Source organism: Poeciliopsis prolifica, unplaced genomic scaffold, assembly GCF_027474105.1.
Source record: "Poeciliopsis prolifica strain line A6 unplaced genomic scaffold, Auburn_PproV2 SCAFFOLD039, whole genome shotgun sequence".
Taxonomy (NCBI): domain Eukaryota; kingdom Metazoa; phylum Chordata; class Actinopteri; order Cyprinodontiformes; family Poeciliidae; genus Poeciliopsis; species Poeciliopsis prolifica.
Window position 1 is genome coordinate 2147321 of NW_026562414.1, and position 22021 is coordinate 2169341.

Below are 22021 nucleotides of genomic sequence, written 5' to 3' on the forward strand. Positions count from 1 at the left end.
TCATTCTACTCTAAAAACGGCCAGCCTGTAAGCGTCTTTACTCCTCCCCTGTGTGTGGGAGTACACAGACAATCATTGTTGCCATTTCAGATCTTTTTTTTTTTTTTTTTGATATTTTCCCAAAAGATGAATTTTTCTGGCAGAGTACCGATCACCACGACTTGCTTAGTATTGGTGTAGGCTTTCAGATCTCTGCTTAGTTGCTGTCTGGAAGGGAGAGATGGACAGACTTGTTTGGAGGTAACAACTGTTTATTCATCAGCCCACACAATCAATCCTTGAGCACATCTTGTTGCACCACTGAGGCATACAGCCTTGAAAGTTTTATTACCTTTTCTGAAAGCACACAGAGAGGCAGACGGTGATTATTGCGTGGCAGTCGGAGGGAAGAAATGGAAAAGGATAAAATGGAAATGTTGAGCAGTTGCAGAGACATTGCCAGAATCCTAATTAAGGATGGTGCCTGAAATATTGTATAGATTTCTGGATTCCTGGCTAATTTTGGCCAGTATTCCCTCAGAAAGTAGGATGAGTAATGGTTATATCATAGTTCATTAGATGCGCTGAGATTTTAGGAGCTTGGATTGCTGGAATTACCTCTCCCAAGGCTGTTGCCCAAAGCTTCTCGTACCACCTTTCTATTCTGAGGAATCATTTCCATTGCAGCATCATGATCCATATTTAGTCTGCAGGATTCTAGTCAAGTAAATGCCCTGAAAAAAGCATTAAGGCGAGCTTCGGGGCAGAGTGAATTCAAAACCTTGCCTCTAAAGTGAATGAAATTAGAAAATTGAGAAGAGGCTGGAAGACTGAGGGAGATTTTTTATGCTCCAGTTTTCTAACGCAGCAAAGAAGGATTCGATTTGTAAAATGGAAGATGGTGAGAGAGATGGGTTTCTGACATTCATGCAATCTAGCAGAATCCTGCAGAACAAATCTGGAGCCAGACTTTGAAGTCTCTGTCATTATGAAAAGATTTATTTCAATAGCTGAAGAATTGTAGTTCAAGTCAGGTCTTGATCACAGAGAATGACATTTTTTAGAATTTTGTATCATGTCATACAAGGTGGTAGCAACATTGTATGCATTTAAACATTTATAGAATGATTATTGTATGTTTAATAATACATGTTTTATAATACTTTACGTCTATAGATACAAATACAGGGTTTTGATTGAGGCTGTAGTCTTTATCTATGTTCTATCCATTAAGGTTTTCATACCTGATGAATCTTTGTGCAATAATAATAAGCTCTTCTATTGATTTCTCCCTACTTGTCAGCCTCATCCACATGTAGAAGAGTTAAAGTATTTTGGTATTTAGAGTAGAGGATCAATATATACAGTACCTGTTTCTGTTCTTTGTACATTTCTATCTCTATATTTGTATTTATGTTTAGTGTATTTATTGGAAATATTTTTGTCTTGTAAACTACATTTTATATTGGCACTATTTTGATGTTTTTTTGCTTCTCCAAAACAGCAGCTTTTGTGTGTTTTTTCTATTATTCACAGTTCAGCAAAGGGTTCCAGTGATGGGGTCTTGCACATCCAAGATGCATATAGAGAGACAGATAGCTTTTGTTGTCCAAATAGGAAAGTGTCAGAATACCCACACTGCCTCTCAGTCTGTTTGCTACAGTACTGCAAAACAACACATAAGTCAGAGTGTTTCAATTTACATTGAAATTCAAGACAAATTATGGAGGGAAGAAAATCTAACTGATGCTTCACTGATGTTTTGAGGAGTGTGAGTTTGATGACATGACCTCAAAATTCTCCAGATCCCAGTTCAGTCAAGCATCTGTGATATGTGCTGGAGAAATAATCCATGAAATCTCTACCTTTCAACTTAGATGTCCCGGTCAGGGTTGTTTTTGTAGAGAAAGGGCCACCAACACACCATTAGGCACGTAATGACACTTTCTGGTGCTGGAAGTAATTAGATAGTGTTCAAAATATGACTTAATAAAACCAATCTCCAGCTGAAAGCCATCAGTTAAAGTGTCTGTGCCTCTGAAAGGTAATTTGCCTGATAAATGTTGGTTGATGAAAGATGTTTAAACCTTTTGAAAGCAAAGGTGCAACAAAAATAGCAAGAAAACTTTACTATTACTTTAGTAGGCTAATCATTTAAAGTGGCTCCACCTTGAGAATCAGCTCTCCATTATTATTCTCTAACTGAAAGTGCACTTAACGCTGTGTACTACAGGTAAGACTGAATATTTATGCCTCTCTCAACCCTGAGTTATACGCATGATCATGAATCCAAAATGTTTTATTCCTTCAACAGTAAAGCAGTTAGATGATGCTGTATGTTTTTATTCCCGAAATTTTAATTTGAATCATATTTTGTTTATTGTCTGCTTAGTTTTACTTTGATAATGGATTTGCAGCCTGATAAATCCTTAGCCTGAGATATTTGCTGGCATTTTCAGCAATTTATCTCAACTTTCTTTAAAGAAAGTGGATGTTTTCATGTCATTTCAAATAGCAGAATTTAGTCTCTTTTTGATCCTGAAGCGTTTTGTGTGAAAGTTGAATATTACGCCGTGAAAAAGCTTGTAAACGTCCACACGGCAAGCTTCTTCTGGTGAGGCTTTCTTGATTTAGCCACATTTGTTTCAGTCTGTATTTCAAATCTTTTGGGAAAACCTCATTGACTTACTGTTGTTTAAGAGAAGCTGTCAAAATGAAGGTAATTTTGTTGTTTGTGAGTGCTGCAGATTCCTGAAGCCCTAGAGGGGCTGTTCAACTATTGATGGAAATGGACTTGGCTTGGCACTGGACAAAGCACATTAAAGTATGCCTATTTGGCCCCCTTAATGTCTACTGCTGCTTCCTTCCTCCCCTTGCTAGCAATCATTATGCAGGAAGGGGGTGAGAGCGGCTGGGAGGATGGTCTCCAATTTCAGCTCCATTTGAGATCTGAGAATTAGCTGGACCAGACTGCTGAGCTGCCCTGTTGTCTAGATGCTTTGCATCCCCTTCTATTTCTATGCTAAAAATGGGTAACTAATATAAAACCTGTGTCAGTGTTTGTAGAAACAGTTCCTGAAATAAGCTGCAGCCACAATTAGTTGTCTTTATATGGTGGGCAGGGGAAGCAAATACTATGCGATTAAGACATCTGTTGGTAATCTGGGAGGTACAAACGGTTTGTTCTGGAAATATTTGGAAATTGATTTGGTGGTGGTTGCTGTTTTGGCCATCGCTGCCAGTGTTGACGTATCACATAAGAATTGATTTTAAGTCTCTTGGCGGGGTAGTTTCAGTTCCTGTCTGGTCTCTTATGTGTTATTTCTCCCATTGCATAAACCATTGTTTCAGCAGAGAACCAATTTCAGATTCATCTTTAGGCAGTGACAAAAACACTATTTGTTCTCATTTTATGGGAACAAATAGTTAACAATATTTTGAACCCATAAAAAAAGCTATTATCTACAAACTGGCCTTACAGTAATTTGATTAACCAAAGAATGATGCTTCTCTGAGGTCCTGAGGTCCTATCTTTATTTGATTTTTCCTTTTTTATGGAATAATTTTAGCTACTCTTTGTCTTTTCTAAACAGTTTTACGTTTTGACACATTTAGCTCACAGCCTTTCATAATTCTCAATTTTTTCTTTGAGGGCAATGGGCATTCTCCATTAATAACTCTTAGTGACTATTTCTTTGTGAACTTTTAGCCAACACAGCTGCTCTTGTTTGTATCAAAACACTATTTTGTTCACTTTGACCAAAATAATATATACTTATGGCAAATTTAGGATCAAAGCAATCTGCAGTTTACCTTTCTTTTTATTCATATGAATAAAAAGAAATGTTTAATTTATACAAATTAAACCAAATTAAAGCAGTATAAACTGCTGGTTTAATGAGGGTTAATAAGTCTGTGTTAAGTTACAGAGACAAAAGAAAATACTCTGTTACTGTTTAGGTAAGATAATAGCTCCCAAAAGCAGCGAGACCTTAAAGCCCTTTCAGAAATTGTACTCAATGTCACTGTAAAATATCACACAGAAGCCTTCTTATTGTTCTGGAACAAGTTGATCTTTGTTTCATTCATCAGAAGAACACATTCATGCTTCACAAACCAACCTTGTTCCTTTTTACTTTTGAGAATTTATGTTTTCTTGGCATTCAAATCCTTCACCTAAATCTCATTAAAGTTTTTCAGACCAGTCAGCCCTAACACACAGATAAGAGTACTCTAAAAGCGAGTATGCTCTGTTCTTTGTTTTGCAGTGCTGTACTGTAAACATGCCCATACTGTAGTTTACTCTGTGGGTAGAGGGACATCAAGCTGTGCAGAGACACAGAAGGGCTCAGTGAGGTGTAATCTCACATCCTTATCATTCTGTTACTAGCTGGTAAATGGAAGTGGAGTAGTGGTTTCTTTCCTACGCTATTAACACTCACATACTTCGGTGTTGATATCCTGTACTGGGGAGAGTTGCTGGTGTTAATCGTGATCTTTTTGTCTTTCCAGGATGTTACCACAGACTGTCGGCTTGCTCTACGTTGGAAACTTCGATAGACCCTTTGCAACGATGAGGGTGAGAACATAAATTCCTTTGTTGGATTCGTCTTTATGTTAACAATCCAAAAAGCTTCCTTCATTGTCCTCCTCCTTCTGCCCTGTTTTGAAATTAACTGCTTTTAATTTAAAAGTTTGCGCTGAATCAATGGATTCATTTGATTTGCCTAAATGATTTTTCTTTCATAAGAAGCTCATTGCAATTTCATTATTAAAAAATGATTACATTGCTTTCTAACATCAATAATACCAACAAACACAAAGCTATGTACACTGGTGTTGTTACAACCACAATCTTAGATGTATTTCTTTGGAAGTCTTTGTGATACAACAACATGATAACACATGAAAGCCTTTGGATCATGTGTTATCTGGCTGTATTTTATGGTGGAGGTGATTCTTGGCCCCAGATTTTTAACAAGTTTTCATTCCAAATTTGTCCTGTATTTAGCTTCAGTCACCATCTTTAATAATTAATAATAATCTCTGAGGCCTTCACAGAAAGGCTGTTTTTATACTGACAAGATTGACTATTAAATCAATCTTAAAAAGTTTAACTTCTGAAGCTTTTGATTTCACAGTGTTTTATTTAGAGGTATCAGAATGAATGAGTTCCACAGTTATACATTAACGAGCTTCTGTCCGTTTCATAAAAACAAAAAAACACATTGACGTTTCTGGTTTTAACATGACAAAACATTAAAATAAAATTTTGTTTTGCTTTTTGAGCCTTCCCAATAGGGCATTCTATTAACAATAATAGTGCATTGTTATCATACAAGAAGACAAATTTTTGCAAAAATACTCTTTAATATGTCCTTTTCATATGAAATACTAGACATGTCAACACTTTGATAGTAACTTAAAAATATAAAAACATGGGCTACAAGATTAATGTGCTTTTGAAAAAGCTACATTTTGCCACACATCTTTACAATATTTAATATAACCTAGCTTTTGTTTGACTTTGCAAGAGGTTTAGAAGTTCACCTGTTAACTTCTAATAATAATAATAATGGAGGAACTGGGTTCTGGTCTAAGAAAGGAATTCAAATGACTGACTGAAAAAGCAATTTCTTAGTCAATCATTTGACAAAGAAATCCATAGATTTTTATCAAATCTATGTCTCTATAAAACATAGATTTTATACAGAAAATCTATGTTTTTCTATAAATTCATGTTTTAAGCTGAGCAGAAAGTAGCTGACTCTGTTGTTCTGGAACAAGAAAGCGTCAATGTCTTTGACATTGATCTCCTTCCTTGTGGGCATCGCAGTCATTTTGAAGCTCCGATTAGATGCAATTTGAGGAACATTCGGCTGACAGCTCATCGAAATGTATTTGGCTGCCGGTGAAAGAAATTAAGCCAACCTTTTTGTTATTTGAAAATATTACATGATTTTCACAAAAAAACTTATTTTATTGAGGTAATTTTTCAAACTTGGCTCCTTTATTGTGGTAATTTCTGTTGGTTCCTAAAGGAACTGGTTTTGGAAGAGAGCTCCTAGATGGATTTACTGGCACAGTCTTAGAAAACTCTTCTATTGCTGAAAATATTTTTACTTGTTTGGAACTTTTTAAAACCTGAATAAATTTTAAGAATAAAATTACCTACTACGTACTGTTTAATCTATGAAAGTGTTTCTAATTTGTCTTGTGAATAAAATTTTGCTGGTTTCATGCCTGCTTTATGCATTCTAAGACTGAAGTCAATAAGTTTGTTATACACCATTAGACAAGAGCTTTCACTGTATTTGTCCTCTTAAATGGAAACAGTGGGTCCAAGTTTCCAACTTGCTTAAATTAATGTGCTACAGTTAAGTCTTTTTATATATATATAATTATATGATATTTAAATCTTAGTGATCCTTTAAAAGATCTTATAATATCTCAAATTTAACCTACAGGAACCCTCAGAAATTCTTAAGTTTGTTTGATCCTTGATGATTGCTCAGAGTTGCAAAACTCAACACCACATTATTAAGACAAGAAATGAGCAGAGAGAGAAATGACATGCAGCAAAAATCCCAAACTCATTAATCAATTCCTGAACGTCAGGATTGTGGTCTACTATCCCCAATATGAGTTATGTGATCTGTGTCTACACTGCATAACACCCCGAAACTCCAAGCTCTTTGAAATGATGATATCAAGATTTTGGTGTGCCTTCACAAGCCAGATGCCTTAAGAGAATTATGTTGTCGAAAACATTCCTTTGAAGTTTATTTCTTTGCTTGCGGCACACAACACACTGCGTGCTTTTTATGTTAAACTGTAGATGCGGCTACAGAAAAAATAAGCCTGTATTTAACAAGTTAAAAATAATACAAGAGGAGGTGCATTTCTCATGCATAACTCTAACTATACAATTTGAGCTTAAATGTTACTTTTAGACATTTTTGGAGCCTTATGGAATATTTTGCAACAACTATTCCCTCTGTTTTCAAACTCTAAGCCAGTTGTCAGACATGTGCCTCCTGATTTCTGTTGTTTTTATACAGTCTGATTATTTTTCCACTGTGCCCCCAGCGAACCATTTCATTGCAATTTGAAATCTGTTTTCTCCATAAATTTATGCTTTCAGCTGAGCAGAGAGCAGCTGAAACACTAATCTTTAATGTTTATTTCATTTGAAGCAAAGTGCTGTTTTTTAAGCATTGGAATTGCTTTTTCTCTTCATTTTATTCATACACAACATACCAGATTTCCATTAAAATATGTTAGTAAAAAAGATTTTCTATTAGTCTTGTCTAAACCAAGAATAAAAATGTTGCCTAATACTTCAGCAATCTGTTCAGAATGGAAGCATGGTCAGCAGCACAATAGGTGTGTTTATTGATTTTTTTTTTCAGCTGGATGATTTGAGATGGACAGATGTTAAACAAAAGTGTTTCTATTCCCGTACATTAGAATCGACAAAACATTGGTTGGTTCTAATGTACCTGTTAGGGTTATTTTGAAAGTTGAAAGCAAACAAATTTGAAAACTACTTATAACTGAGCTTCCTAAGGCTTGAAAGTATAATATAATCCAACACTGTTTTAACAAATTATGCTAAAATTGACTCAAATTTAAAACTGCTGTTTTTTATGAGACACTTTAAATCTCCTTTAAGTCAAGTCTCAATGCTTTCTGGTATCTACTTGCTCTTCTGGATTTATATGTGGCCTGTCCATGCAGATTATTAGTCATTAATAATCTGAACACTACCTGGCAGGTGTAGCCACCAGTGACAGGGATAAGAGCAGTTTCCTAATAAAAAAAGAAAAAAGCCTTGCAGCTTTGATGAAACTATGATGGGTTCCCAGCATGCACCTCCACCGCCAGGTGCTGAAATGATTTTGACAGTTGTTTCCTTCACTGAACTCTCCAATTTATGCGACACCTGAAGGCATCGCTGTGTGACTCTCTCCGGTTCACCATAATTTAAGAGTCATTTAAAGTTCTTTAGATACATTTTTATCGCCCACAGGCATAATACACCATGTTAAAAATTATTATGCGAATTATGACACTTAAAGATATTTATGATCTTTTAGTGTCATAAAGATTAAATTTTTTGTTGTGCTATTAAATTTATAGATGGTTTTGTGTGTCAGGGCTCTTTGAATCATTATAAGTAATTTCAGAGAGCTGGATTGATTAGTTTGTCTGGTGAGCTCAATTAAAGGAAATCTTCTTCAGAAGGATGTTCCACATTATTAAGCAGGCCACAGGTTTCAACCAATATGGGAAACAGAAAGGATCTCTGCTGACGAAAATCATCAGACAGTATAGTGTCATATGACAAGGTATCAAAACATGAGATATTTAATGAAAACTCAGGCGTTACCATACTTTGAAGAGATTTGTGGCTGATTCAGAACAATGATGGGTTTGTGTAGACAAAGGCTTAATGAGGAAGGTTTCTGATAGAAAAATTCATCGGATTAAGAGAGCAGCTGATAAAATGCCCTCACAAAGCAGCTTTTTGAAGCTCAAGGTGGAGGATCCTCCAGAGGCTTGCGGTGTATGAACTTACGATTGGGCCACCCTAACCAGAGCTCACAAGCAGAAAAGGCCGTAGGGGGCCCAGTCATACATGAAGATTAATTTTCAAACATACTTGTTCACTGGATCATCCAGGGTTGACTGCTGTGCAACCCTGGATGGTCCAGATGGATGAAGTAGTGGATTGGTGGTGGATGGCCACTGAGTGCCAACACGGCTGTGACATCAGCAAGGAGATGGAGTCATGCTTCGGGCCGAAATGATGGGGAGAGAGCTGGTCGGCCCCTTCAGAGTCCCCGAAAGTGTGAAAATGACCTCTGACTGATTACTATCTTTCATGGTTCAAAAAGTAGAGTCGTACCTTCAGTAGCAAAATCATCTTCATGCATGAATAATGCAACATCTCATGCTGCAAGCAAAGCCCCTGTTTCATTGGCTGCTATGGGCATAAAAGGGGAGAAACTCATGGTGTGGTCACCGTCCTCCTCTTACCTCAACCCTATTGAGAACCTTTGGAGTTTCCTCAAACAAACGATATGAGGGTGGAATGCAGTTCATATCAAAACAGTATCTCTGGGAAGTTATTCTGACATCCTGTAAAGAAATTCAAGCAGAAACTTTCCACACATTCACAAGTTCAATGGATGCAAGAATTGTACAGGCGATATCAAAGAAGGGGTCTTATGTCAACATGTAACTCGGTCTGTTAAGATGTTTTGATTGAAATAACTTGATTTTAGTACATGCGACCACTTAATGCTGCACATTAAAAGAATGACTGTTTGCAGTTCTTTATAATCCATAAAATGTTTAGAAAATCGGCTGTGCATAATAATTTGAAACAGTGCGTTTTGAGTTTTTATTTTAAAAAAAAACTGCTGTTCTCATGGGGAGCTTTATTCAGTAAAATTTGATTTATACTGTAATAGTTCATGACTTGAACATTTGAAAATAGTAAATGTATCGTTTGCATTGACCATTTAGGAAAATCTGAGGAAATATTACTTGGATAATAATTTGGAACATGGAATATACCATATATAGGATTAAAAAAACATGAAGTCACTGAATATTTGAAAGTGGTATTGATACAAAATGCTCTTATCCAGCTACTTTTGAAAGCAAGTACCCATTTAGTTTGTGAAGTTTAAAGAGTATTGTTAAGGTTTTATTCAGGTGATAATGCTGAGAGCCTCTTGTTTACCTGAGACTCGACAACGAGCAGAACTCTTGCTCACTTGCACTTCATTACCTTGTTTTTCATCTATTAGTCTCTGATTAAACAGCCAAACTGGATGTGAGAGGTAATGATCAGCTTTACACACACTTAAAGTGTGAGTCTGTTGTGTAATTGGTTAATCAGGAATCCTATTTGTTTTCTGACTTCCCTGATGTCTGGATCTTAGTGGCCCAAGTAGGAACCCTGAAGATAATCCACTCTGTCTGGTGAATATTTTGGTCTGGATAAGATTTCACTGGATAAAATATTATTATTCGGAAGGCAAATACTATATTCTGTCTGACAACATATATTAAAGTTTGAACTTTGATTTTCATACTGTTCATCAGTGAAGTCTTTCCCTGGAAACTTGTTCATATTCACACGTCTGCATCTTACATCCTCTTCCCGCTTTTACGTCGTCTCATCTTGTGTTCTTTTATTAAAATGGACCCGAGTGCTGCAGACCTGCGACTCTATTCTGATTTCACTTCAGAAAGAACGAAAAGTATGTTTGGTTATAAGAAAACAAAGGACCTTTTCAGGAAAACGTCTTAATTCTGAATGTTTGAGGCATGCTCTCTTTGGCACAATATACTTTATACCCAAGTGTTGCAGCAGTTTGATTAGGTAATGATCAGATGCCAAATTTTAAATGTAGTGACATACAAATGTTTTCTTTAGATGTTTATTATGTTGTCACAGATATATTACTTGACTAAGGTATTTTCATCAGTAAGATGTGTTGCTATAGTAAACGGATGCTGTAGAAGCCAAGTTTACTTAAGAAATGTAGAGAAAGTTACAGCAATGTCTAAAGCAAACATTTATTTATCTGCCTAGCCATTTGCTTAACTCGTAAATGTGGCTCTTAAGATATTATATCACCTGAAAACTACAATAGTCAAAACACACAGAAATGCATATTTATACATCTATTGAGACTAACCACAAAGTCATTAAACTATAAACACTGCAAGCTAAAATATGTCAGAGTATGTACTTTTTTGAACAAAAACATTTTTGCATAATTTTAATTTGAGAAACCACACACAAAAAATGCCTCATTATAGAAGACAATTTGACAATTTAAGGCAAGACAGCAATAAGCCTCTCTTGCATTACTGTATCAACCTTAAATAACCTAGAGAAAATAAATTATTCTGCAACTTTACAGCTATAAATGACAGAATATATTATCGAACCTAACCTACTGCTTTTCCACAGATCTAATATAAAAAGCAGTTATAAAATTATAACAGAAATGAAGTAGTTTCGGTCTTTGGGTAAGAGTGATATTTCTCTGAGTTTAACATTTTACATGGAAATGAAGTCTTTATTTAAATTGTCTGATGACACACTGACACTGAGACGCTACTAATGTGGCAGAACTGAGACTATCAAGACATTTTTGTGTCAGGAATGATCAATGCTGTCGTATGCTATAATCCTCTAGCTAAATTTCTAGAGATTGTGTTGATTTCATATGAACCTGTCTCTAAATGTAATACTATATTCAAACTGCAAGCCTTCTCAGGGTGAATATTTAATAAAAAGGTTTCTCAATCAACAGTAGTTACTTCAAGCCTGGAACAATACACAATGGGATCAAAAATATTTTCCAGGTGTTTAAAATACAGGAGAAAAAAGAAATCAGAATATTGAAACACATTTTTATTTCCTTACATAATTCATGCTGTATTCCTTTATATAAAAATGTCAAACTCCTTGTCAATTTAACATCTGTCTTTCTTCATTTAGCAGTTAAAACCTTCTCCTGTCCTTTCCTCCCTTTTTTCATCCAACCATTCCTGTAACATCTGTCTAAGCATTCTTTTGCTTTTGTCAAGGCTTCATTTTGACTGTCCATCCTTGTATTCATTCATCTATTTGTCAATTTATTCTTATGTTCATTTATTCATGTGTCCCCTCCAGTCACCTTTCCAAGTGTTCATCCACTCATCCATCCATAGCTCTGTCATTCATCACCCATCCTTCTGTTCATCCACCATCTGCTCTTTCATCCATCCATCCCATCCACCTTCATCCATTCATTCATTTATACTTAATAACAGGGTCTGAATTTGGTAACATTTTTTTTTCCATAAGTATCACATCCCCAACTTCAGCATCAGATACATGCTGTTGGTGTATTAATTCTGTTCTTAAACCATCCCTACACTAGTGTTGCACAGACTTGTAAAGAGTTGGAATGTCCCTGATAACTGGGGACACACGTGTGCTGCCATAATGAGACAGATTTGGATGGATTAGGCACCAAGTGGTGATGAAAAATGGCAGCCAACATGTCACCTCTCAGCAGCAGGGAGAGATCCAGCCTGTAGCTGCCTGCCTGCGCTGTCCTTCACAGTTTTCTGGCAGTTTGCTGCGGGAAGCTTTAGGAGAGCTCAGAGATTCTGTCGCTGTTCTGCCGCTGAAAGATATGTTTGGCTCACCAGACCCTATCTTCATATTGACATGAAAAAAATAAAAATGTAATTATAATTACACTGTAAAATGTGATTTTGGAAAGTCTAAACATATCTACTCTCTCTCTCTGTGGTCTGCATTCTTTCTCTCAGTTTCTCCCTTCCTTCCTCACACCCTATCTTGCTTCCTGTGTGAATTCGACACCCACTGCGAGCTCAGATGCCCGGCACTCTAGGATCACATAAGCTCTTACTTTGTAGTGTCTTGCCAAATGTCGGGGCTTTCCTGGCAGTGGCCGCTGTCAGACTTTGACTGGGAGTCACGGGTTCAGTTTGAACCCTGAAGGTCAACGCCTTTGTCATTTTTTACCCTGCGTGAGTCCGTCTTCAGTGAAGAGCATTATACTAAATCTGGTGCCTCCATTATTGCTTATTTTGAAATCTTGTTGCTGCTGCACATTTTTGGGTGCCTTCCTTGTTCCCAGCAGTTCAGGGATTTACATTTTCCAAGTCTCAACAATCCTCTCAGTGAGACACAGTCCCTTGACAAATAAACAACAGATGCTCAAATGTCTTCTTTGACTCATACTTGATCTTCAGTATCATGTGCCACTTTCGTACACGAGCAGTGTTACAGTATGCAGCACTGTTTTTTTATTTTTTTGGTTTTCAAAGCAGAATATGATGTAATAGGTTAGCGATCCTTTGTAGCTCAGTAGGTGGACTGGGAACTGTTGGACTGCTTTGTCGGGAGCTGCATCAAAGCAATTCAAAATGTGTTAGTGTTTGCATGTGCTGATGTTTCATTAAGGATAGATTATGCTGTATCTCTGTCACATTACAAAATTATTTGAGACCTTCACACGATGACTAGACACTTTTATTTATTTGTTTCATTTCAGTTCATTCATACAGCACTAATTCAAAACAAATGAGATCTCAAAGCACTTTACCAGACAATCAGGCCCAATTAATTTCCACTTTAAGAATTCAACTCAGTTCAAATCAATTTAACATTAAGCTGCAGGTTTGATATATGCGATGACATTTAGTTGACTATTTTTTCAATGGTTAAAAAAACGACACATCTACATTAAGTCATTGCTTTTGCAGCGATGCCTTCTCTTGAACAAACCTGGTGAGAAACAAAGAAACGATCTCAAGCAGGTTCATTATGAGCAGCTGTCCACTATGACCATCTGGGGGTTCAAAGGGCATGGAATAGATGCAGAGAAGTCCCAGGTGTGTAGAATGTTTAGGAAAGAGATTAATTTTACACAATTTGAAATGAAGCTGTGACATAATGTGTGGAAATAGTGAAGCACTGTGAATACATTCCTGAATGCATTATGTAATCAATCTGTCAACAAAATCTCAGTTTTATGCCTTCCACTTTTTTTAAAGAGGCGGTATGGTGTAAAATGAACTTTTTCATGTTACTTTCTCATTGAAAATATACCTGGGGTTTTGCAGCAGCAATTAGCAAACATCTGCTGAGCTCATCATATGAAGTACTTCTCAGTTCAGTGCTCCTGAGAATGGTTGTAAACAGCATAATGAGAAGCAGTGTTGTGAGGACGAACTGACGGCGAAGGGTCGGAAAGAGCTGGAGTTTCTTAAAGGCCAGCGGCCCAAATTTAAGGCTTCAAATTACAATCTCAGCTGAACTGAAGGTAATACAGTTACTTGATTGTGATAAAAAAAAAACGGCATCGTGTGTCTTAAACATATATAATACCCATAATACCAGCAACATTAAAAAATCGGAATAGCTCCAGATATTGAAAATATTGTTTACTGCTGATCAAAGAAAGAAAAATTTAGTTTTGTGGTTTGAAATGTTCAGAAAACTAATTTAAACCATGACTTTAAAACCTGAATACATGCCGATCACTGTTTCTTTACACTTTTGCTAAATATTGAAATTTCAGCTTTTGAAAATAAAATTTTCTGCAATTATACTTAAGTGATTTTTCATTTTATCTCAATTGTTTTGAATTTCCCACTTATGCAGTTATGTCATTTTCTTTGCATAATGACAGCAATCGGCATTAAACCAGATAATCTAACAAGATATGTTTTATTTTTACAGAAACGAGAAAGAATAAAACAAATGCAACAGTTCCTCTAACAGTTTTTGATGAATCTCTTTTTTGTCTGCACAGGCAACCAAAGAGCTGAAACAGTACGACAACAAGATCATCGAGTGCACCTTTGCTAACAACAGCTGGGTGTTTATGAGGCAGAGGGTGGACAAAAGCTTCCCCAATTCCTATGACACAGCCATGGGTGAGTCTCTATTCCTTCCTCGTCTGCAGTCATTTATTAATACCTCGCCTCCCCCTTTATCTGCAGCTGTATCAAAGTGAAAAACGAGCAGTCAGTTGCGATTAATGGCTTATTTTATCAGTATTTTACATCAGGCTTTGCTCTCAGTTAGATTTCCCTGTTATGAGATTGTGAGTGAATGTGTGTGTGGAGGTGGCAGATGTTCTGTTGTGTAAGCGTGCACACCAACCTGTCAGGCCTCGCACTCTGTGCCCAGGACAAATTGTTTTCATCTGTGTCCTTTCTTTGAGCAGAGAAGCTGACATTTTTCTTCATAAACTATTTCCCCCCTTTTAAGTAAATACCACCGCTATAAACAGGTATCCAGGATATATTAGTGGCCCAAAAACTGGAAATATAAAGCAAAGTGTTTCCGTAAAGCAGGTTCAAATGACGGAGTGCATCCATCTGCAGAGCATAGACGCACTCAGCACTTTCTGCTATTTTGTGATGCTAACTTAAGGCTGAGACTGTTCTTGCACAAAACACAAAGTAAATGAACTTTATCAGACATTTTCCACAAATGTTCTCTCAGCTCAAACTACTCCTGCTCTTCATACATTATTCTTGTTTTCACTGCACACCTACATTATGTACAATGTGTCGTAAAATACATTAAACTTAGTTCAAGTGTAAACTTTGACGTGCAGACCAGTCAGCACCAACCTCCTGCTGAGCAAAGAGCAGCAGGTAAAGAAAGATGAAGACACGAGGAAGATGAGTGATGACACAAACCGAGTCGAGGGCTTTAGACGATCATTAATCCAGCCTGAGGTTCAGTCTGTCAGATTTATGTCTTCAGACATGCTGTCAGACCTTATCTGTCAAAAAATCTGATTTGAGTTCTGGACAGTGGAGTGAAGAATCAGCTGCTGTTGTCAGCTGTGTTTTATCACCTAGTGGTTTGTGGGTTAACATTTGCTGTAAGGCTTAAGGCTAGAGTTTAAATTGCATTGGTCACCATAAAAAAAGTATAATTGTTCAACAATATTCATTGTTTTTCTTTTTTCTAAATTCTGCCTTTTCCTAATTAAAAAAAACAAAAACTTTTTGGTAGGTAGATAATTTTTACCCCCAAAAACAATCTATTTATGTTTGTGTGGATAATTTTACTAATACAACAGCAAAACCTCCCATATTTAATATTTGTCTGTTTCCACGAATACAGAACAGTGTGTTTGAGGGGATCACAAGTTAAAGTATCTTTGGTAAAGCTTGAGATAAATAATTGGTAAATGGCTTGTACTGTAGCATTTTACACTACATCCAGTCAGTGATTAGAATATGAGTACTAATTTGTGGCAGCTTGTTTGGCTGTGTTTTCCTCCATCCTCTCTTTTCAACATATTAGAAATTAAAAAGAAAATGAAATATGGTCAAATAAATAGATGGCAATCTCATTTTTGTAACTTAATGTAATTAGAGCCAAAATAAAAACACATTTAATTAATTGCACACTCCAAAGATGGATGTGATAATCTAAGACACTCAGACCCTTCACCAGGTAATACATAGCTTTCAAACTTAAAAAACACTCACCTCAATATATAAATAATAAATATACAAAGAATAGACTTGCTTTCCAAGCATACATTTGGTCAGATGTGTGGACATTTCACAACTGGCAAAGATGTTAGAGATCAAAAATCCCCCAGAGTGTGATGGAGTCATTGTGATGACAGAAAAGAAATAGACAAATGAGGAAAATATGGTACAATTACAATTGATATTTTCATAGTATTCAACAACAATAGCACTGTTTTGTGTTTTCCACAAATGGTGCTGCCTTAGTGTAAATTGACCAATCTTTTTTTGTTATGTTTCAATTTCTGTTGATGGAGAGACATTTGGAGCTGCTTTACACATGCAGTTTTTTGGCTCATGTTAACACAGTTTGGCTAAATGGCCTAGAAATGGATCAGGAGAAACAATGTTTTTAAGCACACTTTCTTTAAAGTTTAGATTGACGTGTTTTTTTTTTAAAACACAAAATTGTTAATCTTCTTCTCCCACTAAACCGACTGCTGGGTTAAAATATAACAATTACAACATGTTGGAAAACGAGCCAAAATGGTTCAACTAGAGAATTTTTGGAACCATTTGAGAAATAGATTATTTTCTTTCTAAAGTCACTGTGCAAGATTTTATTATGGATGATTATGGTTCTAATTATTTTGTCAGTTACAGATTTATTCAAACTAAGTAGAAAAATGTTTTTCTTTGTTTATTGTACAACAATCATTTTCTAATTACAGAATTAATCTTTTTACTGTTATTGTTTGGTTTGACCAGATCAAAGTGTGCATATAAAAAACTTATAGATGAAATCACATTATTCTGACGTTTTATGTTTTAAGTTAAAAGCTCAGATTTTATGAGGCATAAATTCACTCTTTTTCCTCAATGTCCATATTCTGCTTGATCCTTAGTTTTAAACATTTTAAATAGTTAACATTTATAAATGTGATTTAAAATTAACATGGCATTGATTTGTCTGTTTCTGTCTCAAAGAGTTATTATATTGGGGGTTATTACACAGTCTATTTCAGGAGGAAAAAAAGCAATTAACTGTTTCAGTTGAAGAAAAATCTTCACATGCATTGTTCTATATCATCTGAAAGCTTCTGCGTAACCTTTCAGAGAAAATAAATGTATGTAAACAAAGGAGAAGATGACGGAAACTGCACGCAGTCTCCATGTCTGATGAACATTTTCAGCACAGCATTTCATCTAAATGTTGACATCAGAGTGCTGTACGAGGAAAAGCATAAAAACACAAGCTGAAGCAATATGAACCTGAAGCAGAAGGGAGGAGAAATGCATTTAAAGAGCAAACTAAATTGATTGTACAAGATGGAAGAGAGTTATTGGGCTTTAGATGCTGCTGCGGGCTGTGAGACAGCCTCAGAGGCCAGATGGCAAAAGTCTCTTTTGTCAAAAAACCTTGACAGATATTTTTGCATGTCTCTCCAGACTGATAACACTTTGTTCCATTTAGCAACTGCAAATAATCATTAATGTGTTGTTGCTACCGTGGCTCGGTCATGAATGTGCCAAGGGAGCTGTGAAGTGGGATGAGCTATTTCTATGCATAGTCTCAGGGGTAATGATCTAAATCCTGTTTTGTTTTTTTCTAAACTTAATGTGAAGATGGCTCAAAGTATAAGTGCTGATGGGAGGTGAGGTTTGGTACAAAGTCCCTGAGGTTAAACTGTTACCATGTATGTTTATTACTGTTTTATATGACAGAACAGCAAAAAGTAGTTCTCAACTGTGAATTGGATTGAAAATTGTAGAAGTTTTCAGTAATTTTATTAATATAAATGTGAAAAGTATATGCTGATACTCTTAAATGAAATCCGTATTTATTATAATGGTACACCTTTATGTAAAATAGCATCTAAATCAGTACAGCTTTTTTTTTTTTATTATCTGAGATGAAACAGCATCACAAAGACTAAAGCAACATGTGAAAGGTCAGGAATAAAAGTGCAGAAAAGTTTTGATTATAAAACTGATTTCTACGTTTTCGCATCATTTCATCCATTATCCAAAATTGGAAACACTGTGGCACAACTGCAAACCTACTGAGAGACAGTTTCCCACTTAAAGTGACAGGTTGGGTAAGAGATCATCAATCATAAAAAGCGAACAAAAAGCCAAGCTGTACAACTCAGTGGAATAATCTGTTGATTCTTAAAAGAACTATAAGAAAATATATGCTCTTCATGAAAGAGTCAAAGGAAGATGAAGAATGGATAAAAATAGTGAAGCTAAACACAAATACGCAACTCATTTTTCAAATTTTTATTTGTAAAATACTTTAAAAAAAAATTAATAATTTTATGTAAAAGTATTCATCGTCTTTGTTGTAATACAAAATATAAAAAGTTTAGGAGTTGCATTATACTTGGGTGGAAAAGCCTTTCAGCGTCTTTGTGATAACTTCCTTCCTGCTGTGCCGGTTTGTTTTTCTCTGCCCAGCTGTCTGTAAAAGCATCCAGGAACCCGTCACGAAGGAAATCCTTTTTGAGTATCTGGACCGCTGCGCCCAGGGAGTCAACGCACAGAGCCGGAAACGCCCGCCTGACCCGGACTCGGAGCTAATGCCCCCTCCGCCTCCGAAAAGACCCAATTGGGCTTCGCCGTAACCCCTTCGCCCCCTCCAAACTGAGCCCCTCTGGAGTCCCGAACACACCCACAGTCGCAGCGAACATCCTCATCAGCATCCAGACCCTCTACAGAAAACACTTCAAGCCCGTCTGCTGCGTCGCGTTTTCGCTTGTACCTGTGTGGACCTCAGAGAAGTGACTGCCTCAATGTGATTCATCCATTTACCTTGTAGAAATCTTTGTAGCTTGAATTGCTTGTGTTCTTATTAAAACACTGAACATAATGCTTAGATTATTTTTTGACTGTTTTCCTATTTATTTTTTCTAATTCTGAGCTAAACTGTCAAGAAAGGACTTTGTTATGGCTAACATCTGATGAGCATTGTTTACTTTGTGTCAACCATTTCCTTGTTTTAATTTGAAAGAGGAGTAAAAATAATCCAAGCTCAATCTGTCGTGATGCATTTAGCTTCCTATCAACTAAGGTCTCAGCATTTCAATTAAAATTCACAGGATAAGTGTGCAGTGGAGGGGATATCTAGATGTTTAAGGTGTATAATTATGTAGTGGGTAAGGTTTATTTCCCAGTGATCTGCCTGACTTTATCTTGTTTTGCTTGAAAGGCGGCAAGTAAACAGAAACTCATCACTGCGGTATTTTTACTCAGCCGTTTCAGTCTCTGCAGCTCCCTGAAGGAACAACTTGCTGCTCGGCAGGAAGGCAGTGGACCCTGAAAAAACTGCTCAGGAGTTGCACAAACAACACAACAGGAATCCTCAGGTGTACAAAGTTCATGGATCCAAGTTTGATGTGAGTCCAATCCTGTCGGTGGGGAGCTAGACTGGTCCACAGAGAACCAAAACCTACAGTATGCAACATCCAAAGGTCCCTATGATAAGGTCCAGGACATGTTCAGATATTTGTTCAGACTGGGAAAAATTAAGTGCTTCTTTTACAAATTGAACATCAGTCAGTTGCCCATAATAATTTGTCTTTTTTCTATCTAAAGTTTTGTTTTTGGGGTGTATGGATTATTAAAGGAGCAAACAGAACTGGAGGAGTTAATAACTGAAGAAATGTGGTTGCTAATATTGAAGAAAAGGTAAGCATTTCTAGGCAAATTAACAGCATAGCCATTTCAGATTTGTCTTGTATAATTATGATTAATAATACATAATTATAATTTTTATTCCATCTTTAGTTGGAAGTGAATGGCACATTATTGAATATAGTGAATGTTTTTTCTTAAATAACATTAAGATTGAAGTGGATAAAAGAATTACTTCAATAAATGACCAGGCAGAATTGTGTTCGAAGACAGTTTTCCTCAAATCAAACATTTTATGCATACTTTCCTACAACTCGGACCTGAAACATTAGTCATTCACGGTCGGTAGCACAAATGGTAGGGCCTGTTTAGTATTTGCTCTCATATCCGTCAGGATATTCATACGCCTGGTTGGTTGCCACTGGTGACATTCACTGTCGGAGCAAAGAACAGAACCGGTCTTTCAGCCATCTGGCTCCATCGCTCCTGTGTTTCCACTCCGTAAAATCCAGTTCTGGCTGTGTTGCCTGGCCTAAGAATATAGTTGGTTGTTTTCTCTTTTTTTATTTTTATTTTTTATTTTTTTGTACGTTATTGATTTCATCAATTTCATGTATTTGACCAAATTTATTTAAATTGGTCATTGAGCAACTACGTTGTCGTGACTCAGCTCAAGAAGTGAAACTAATTATTAAATTGCACACACAGTATGATCCATTTCATTAGTTTATATCTGTTTATTTGATTTCATTTAAAATAAAGTAAAACATGACATCTAGTTTTTAAAAAAATAATAACAAAGCCAGTTTTAATAAATAATCCTGACTTGATAGATGTCCATCAGTTTTTGACAACTCTACACATGATGGCTACAAAAGGTCACTGTTTAAAAAGTTGAATTTTCATAAAGCGCTCTATCTAATCATATTGATGTGAAGCTTAATGGATGAAAAATTGTGATAGAAATATATGCAAAATTTCTTTAGCCATACATGTTTTTTTTGTCTGCCAAAAAATAATTTTGGTCTCACTTGATCAGTTCACCTTCTTTCTACATGACTTCTCACAAGCTTAAGAAGTGCTGGTCCACCTTTCCCAGAGTTACCATTGAGTTTGGCTCTCTCTGGTAAGGACCAATGAAATATTTGTGACAGAAGATGAAAAGTCGTATGAATTTTTTTTTTTTTACAAGGCTCCATTTGCTGCACAGTTACTAACTGAATCAGGTAATTAGTTGTAGTTTTATCTCGAATGAATTCCCAACACCATTCACAATGAGTTCTCATTAACACCTTTACCCGGGAAACACAAGCACTGTGACGCAGGAACCTTTCAGGTGTTTCGTGTTTGCTGAACACAAGAAACAACAAAGTGTGGAGCAGAAATACATCCCTGCTCTTCTATACAAAGGCAACAAAATGTGTTGTTTAAAAATCTGAACTCGCAGCAGCATGAGTAGAGCAAGTTTTAAAGTCGTCTCAGATTAAAAATTGAGATGTACATTGATTGTCCTCTGCAGCCCCTCCAGGGTCCTCCAGTAGGAGTTTCCACCTGCTTCCCTAATGCGCTGTGCTTGACCTCTTCTCCCCCGTGAGGGACGGGCGGATTAAGGTAATTCCCCCTCCGACTCTAAACGTGATCTCCATCACTTCTTTCCTTTCAATTTGAATGGAGAAAACCTTGTTGCCAGGTAACATTTTTGATGTCTAATTTTCACCTCCTGCCCACATTGTTGCTCGTTGCTTGGAGTGTTACCCTTTGACAACATTTTTGTCCTTCAGTTTTTATGGAGGCTGTTACTTTTATGTTAGTAATCATGAATTTAATTAAAAACAGCAAAAAATCTGAGAACAGTTGCAGTGTCTTGCAAAAGTTGCCATGCTCCTTGAACTCTTATTATGTTTTGTGAAATTACAAGAATAAGCTTCAAGGTATTACTATGTTGGGATTGTGTTCGACAGACCAACACTACAGCATGCTTTTCTTTTTCCTTTGCTTTGCTACAATCACGTTTTGCTGCATTAATGGCTGCAAGAGGAGATATGTCTCTAATTTTTCTTGTAAATTATCAGTAGTTCTTCGGATTAAATAAAGAACATCTGTGAGAATCAATTTTGAAACGCTGGCACAGATTCTTTAATTGTATTTAGGTCTGGACTTTGACTGGGCCATGCTAACATGGGTACGCTTTCATATTTACCAGTTCACTGTGTTTCCATGTTTCATCATAGGGATGGTGTATTCCAGGTGGTGCAGTGTTAGAATTTCATTTGAAACAACACTCACATCCAGACCAAGCAAACTGCAGTTGCTCTTTATCAAGGATTTCTTTCTTATTAACAGTCGTCCATAAAGT

The 22021-nt window shown here is 36.4% G+C and overlaps 1 protein-coding gene across 1 annotated transcript in view; it reads left to right on the top strand.

The window, feature by feature from the left end:
* Positions 1-21777, top strand: part of rngtt (RNA guanylyltransferase and 5'-phosphatase) — an 86717-nt gene extending 64940 nt beyond the window's left edge. Inside the window, exons 14-16 of the mRNA XM_055054419.1 lie at positions 4492-4558; positions 14343-14466; positions 18490-21777. Coding sequence (XP_054910394.1) covers positions 4492-4558; positions 14343-14466; positions 18490-18656 — 358 coding nt within the window. The 3' untranslated portion in view covers positions 18657-21777. The remainder of the gene's footprint in view (positions 1-4491; positions 4559-14342; positions 14467-18489) is intronic.
* The last annotated feature ends 244 nt before the right edge of the window (positions 21778-22021 follow it).